Genomic DNA, 5027 nt, shown 5'->3' with positions numbered 1-5027 from the left:
AAGGATGGACAAAATGCCACTAAGCATTTTGCCTGGCATGCTAACAATTCTGCCAGCTTGCCGAATAATTGAAATAATCCTTTCTACTACAGGCACAAGGTCTGAAATCTTTTGAGAGGGGCTTAGTCAATTACATTGACCTCAGTACTTGATTGGTACTTATTTCATCGACCTTCAAAAGGATGTAAGACAAAGTTGACCTCAGAGACATTTGAACTCAGAATGTAAAGCTAGAAGAATATAATAATAATAATAATAATAATGATAATAATAATAATAATGGTTTCAAATTTTGGCACAAAGCCAGCAATTTCGTGGGAGAAGGTAAGTCAATTATATTGACCCTAGTGCACAACTGTTACTTATTTTATTGACCTTGGAAGGTTGAAAGACAAAGTCAAACTTAGTGGAATTTGAACTCAGAACCTAAAAAAGATGAAATGCTGTGAAGCATTTTCCATGGCATGCTAACAATTCTGCTAGCTTGACATCTTAATTTGAACTCAGAATGTAAAGCTAGATGAAATGTTACTCAGCATTTTGTCAGGTGTGCTAACGATTCTGCCAGTTTACCACCTTAACATCAACAAAAACAACAACAACAATAATAATCCTTTCTACTATAAGCACAAGGCTTGAAATTTTGGGCGAGGGGACTAATTGATTACATTGACCGCAGTGTGTAACTAGTACTTATTTCATCGACCCCAAAAGGATGTAAAGTAAAGGTGATCTCGGCGGAATTTAAACTCAGAACGTAAGGACAGATGAAATGCTGTTAAGCATTTTGCCCGGTGTGCTAACGATTCTGCCAGCTCGATGCCTAATAATAATAATAATAATAATAATGATAATAATAATGATAATAATAATAATAATAATGATAATAATTTCTTTATTTTTTAATGATTTCTTTAATGATAATGGCTTCAAATTTTAGCACAAGGTCAGCAATTTTAAGGGAAGGAGATTAGTCCATTACAACAACCCCAGTACTTGATTGATACTTTATCATAGTGACCTCAGAAGGATGAAAAGCAAAACTGACCTTGGCAGTATTTGAACTCAATACTTTTGAAGAAATGCAACTGAGCATTTTGTTTGATGCTCTAATGATGCTGTCAGCTCATTGCCTTAATAATAATAATAATAATAATAATAATTATTATTATTATTATAATCCTTTCTACTATAGGCACAAGGTCTGAAATTTGGGTGAGAGGGTCAGTTGATTAGATCAATCCCAGTACACAACTGGTACGTAATTAATTGACCTCGAAAGGATGAAAGGCAAAGTGACCTCGCTGGAATTTGAACTCAGAAGAACGTATTGACATGAAATATCGCTAAGCATTTCACCTGGCATGCTAATGATTCTGCCAGCTTGCTGCCTTAATAATAATAGTAATAATGGTTTCAAATTTTTCCACAAGGGCAGCCATTTTGGGGGAGGGGAAAAGCTGATAACATCAACCCCCAGTACTTGACTGGTATTTAATTTATTGACCCCAAAAGAATGAAAGGCATAGTTGACCTTGGTGGAATTTGAACTCAGAATGTAGCGATGGGCAAAATACTGCTAAGCATATCATCAAGTGTGTTAACAGTTCTGCCAGCTCACCACCTTAAACAACAATAATAATAATGCTTTGATGAAGATGATAATGATGATGATGCTAAATTCATTGTTAGATTCAGAACTACAAATGCAGATTATATGACATTCATGACTTTTTTTCAAAATTATAAACAGCACTAGTAAAAGTGAATCAACATTTTGACTAAGAATCAAAGACTAGCTGGCAATGTTGACTTGTGCCTATTGAATGGTAATTCTGCTGCTGTTGAGGATGATGTCAGTGGTGGTGGTGATGATGATAATGATAACAACAAAAGTAACAACAACAAGAAAGATAAATAATATATTATGGTCAGTATTTCAAACATTTACATATGTGGGTGAATCTGGATATGCAAGTATTGTTGACTGTGTGTATGTGTATGTATGTACATCTATTCATCTACTATATACATTCATATAAATACACACATATATGTGTGTGCATGTGTATGTATGTATGTGTGTATGTATATATAATATATATATAAACATACACACACACATACTTACACACATACAAATATAACTATTTAATTTATAGTTATCTTTAACTCCTAAACAGAGCTCTTTGGATTTCTGATCTCCTTGATCGTTAATTACACACACACCACACTTATGTATACACATGGTAGATCTCTGTGTATGTGTGTGTATTTATGTGTACATTCTCGTATGTTCCCACAGCTGTAGCTTGGAGTGGGGGAAGGTAGGTTTATAGTCAACACCTGCTCTCAAGACCTGTTTCCGCATCAAGATAACAAGAAAAGAAAACAGAAAAACAAAAAACAAAATAACAAAATCATCGTCAACAACAACAACAACAACAAAGGAGTTCAATGAAGTATAAGGAGCAAGTTCAGCAGGCAACAGGTCAGCTGAAGGTTTTAGTCCAGCTTTGCAAGCTCATTTAAGTAGATGTCGATACTCTCTTTGTCATAGAGCACAAAGTAGATCTGTTTCAGTGATGATGACATGACTGATGCAAAGTAATTCGAGATGGTTCGGAGGATGATCTGTGCTGCAGTGTGCTTAGGGAATCCACCACTGTAATTGGAAGACAATAAATGAACATTTAGCCATTGAAACATGATGCCATATCGTTATTTTACAGTTGTTCACCTTTGATTATGGGTTTGTTCAATCAAGGAACAGATCCAGGGTCAAAGGTATCCAACTGTGACTATTCCTGCATTTTTTTTCAAGCATTGTATGTGTGTACTGGGTGTGTGTGTAAACATGTGTGCATACATATTTGTATATATGAACATATGCTTGTGTATGTGTGTGCAGACATACACATACATATATAGAAAAACATACATGTAGATATATATACATATAGACATGTGAAGGCATGTGGCCTAGTGGTTAAGGTGTCACGCTTATAATCGCTAGATCATGGGTTCGTTTCCCTGACTGGGTAGCACATTGTATTCTTGAGCAAAACACTTCCTTTCACGTTGCTCCATTCCTCCCTTTCAATCAGGGGGAAAATGTTGGCCTGCTCGCCAAGCCAGCATGGTGGCATCATTCAAAGGCCAAAACGATGCAAATGTGCATTGTGACCGGCGATGTGTAACAACATCTGATAGTTGTGTTGGTCATGTGATCACATGACCAATCATGTGACATATAAACCTATACATATAAATGCATACAAATGTGAACTCATATATATTCATTAAACTTTCATGAGGAAAATGTTGACAGTGAGTTTGAAGTTTTGGCTTGCTTACTTTCATCAGAATATCTGACGACAACAAGAAAGCTGAAATTTCAAAGGTATCCTCAAACTTACCCTTGTAAAAGTTTAATAAACATGATATGCTACCAAAAATTATTGAGTATTTCTTCAGTTTAAAGTTAAACTATTTTTTTTTATATAACTTAACATAAAAACAAACAGTAATATATAAGTAAAAATATAACCATATAAGATATCATATAAATGTGTGTGTGTGTGTGTAAACAGAGCCTGAAAGATTGCTTTAAAATGTATGGCATATTTTATAAATATGCCTGTTCAAGTATCATAATAGCATGATACTGTTAGTAGCTCATTTGGTTGTTTAATTTGATATATATATATATATATATATATATATATATATATACACGCACACATATTAGCTAAAACAGATACACAAAAATCATCTTGTTAGAACTATGATATCCACCATCAATATGACTTATATGTTCATTATTGGCTGCCCTACTTTGAATGCTTTAGTGCTCATAAATCCATAGTGAATATATCTGGCTATTCCCATACAATATTGACTATTTGGGCTGTGTATAGACAACCTCACACAGCCTTTCAGAACTTCTTATAAAACCATTGTTTCACATTATAGTGTACTTGACTGGTTTGAAACAATTATATTGTCCAGGGATTGGTTATTGATTGTAGATATCTTATTTCTATGGAACCAAATATTTTTGTTTTTTAAGAGTGTCTCTCTGTTTTAGTTAATTGGTTGTTCTAAACATAATTTTCATGTTTATTGAAAATTGTTGCTAATTTGTTTTCGTGTCATAGAATAATTCTTAATACCACTGTGAAGTGCTAATTTTGTTATGTACAAAACACACACACATTACATATACTTGATACTAAAATACAACCATATTCTACACATATTACAGACACAAACAAAACACACATAGATATCTACATATATACATATTACACACACATACATTACATACAGATAACATACATCTATATATATATATATATATATATATATTAAAACAGAGAACACAGATAGATACTCATATATATCTATGTACAGACAACAAAGATATATATATATATATATATAGACATATATACACCCATACATTATACAAACAGATAACAACCATCAGACACATAAATAAACAGCCATGATAGAGTCAAGCACTCACTGGGATGTAGAGAAACTTATAATTTTGCATTATTTTATCCTTATGTAAAATAACTAGAGTGGTAGTCGGGCATTTGTTTTGAAGTGATAAACTGTTCAATATATGTTTAGCAATAGCAGTAGTGTCGCCATTGTTGTCAATAATGGTTAATTCTTCTCTTGAAACAATGGAACTGCTACACACACACATGCATGCATATATACAACCAAATTCAAACATACCCTCATAAATGCACAAAATGCACGTGCGCGCGCGCACACACACACACACACACACATTATCATAAAACTAATAGCATATGAAAGAAAGGCAAGATAATAAAATACTTACCGTCCACTCCCTACTGAAGGAAAGGCAACACTTTTAAGATTCTTCCTTTCAGCAACAGACAGACAATTTTTTATGGTCTTTGTTAGTAAATCTTTACTATTATTGGTCGACCATGTGGGACCATGGCAGTGAATGACAAACTTTGCAGGAAGATTACAACCATCAG

At 33.6% G+C, this 5027-nt stretch overlaps 1 protein-coding gene across 4 annotated transcripts in view; it reads right to left on the bottom strand.

Moving 5' to 3' along the window:
- Positions 1–1914: 1914 nt before the first annotated feature.
- LOC106883351 (core histone macro-H2A.1) overlaps positions 1915–5027 on the bottom strand; it is a 59418-nt gene continuing 56305 nt past the window's right edge. For 3 of the 4 annotated variants that reach the window (XM_052969572.1, XM_014934323.2, XM_014934324.2), the window contains exon 8: positions 1915–2665. In XM_052969572.1, the coding sequence (XP_052825532.1) occupies positions 2506–2665 (160 nt within the window). In that variant the 3' untranslated portion in view covers positions 1915–2505. Of the gene's footprint in view, positions 2666–4861; positions 4939–5027 lie in introns of all 4 variants that reach the window. The other variant, XM_014934325.2, reaches the window with a different exon arrangement.

Source organism: Octopus bimaculoides, chromosome 7 (assembly GCF_001194135.2).
Source record: "Octopus bimaculoides isolate UCB-OBI-ISO-001 chromosome 7, ASM119413v2, whole genome shotgun sequence".
Taxonomy (NCBI): Eukaryota; Metazoa; Mollusca; class Cephalopoda; order Octopoda; family Octopodidae; genus Octopus; species Octopus bimaculoides.
Note: the sequence above shows the minus strand (reverse complement) of the source record. Positions and strands in the feature narration are given on the sequence as shown.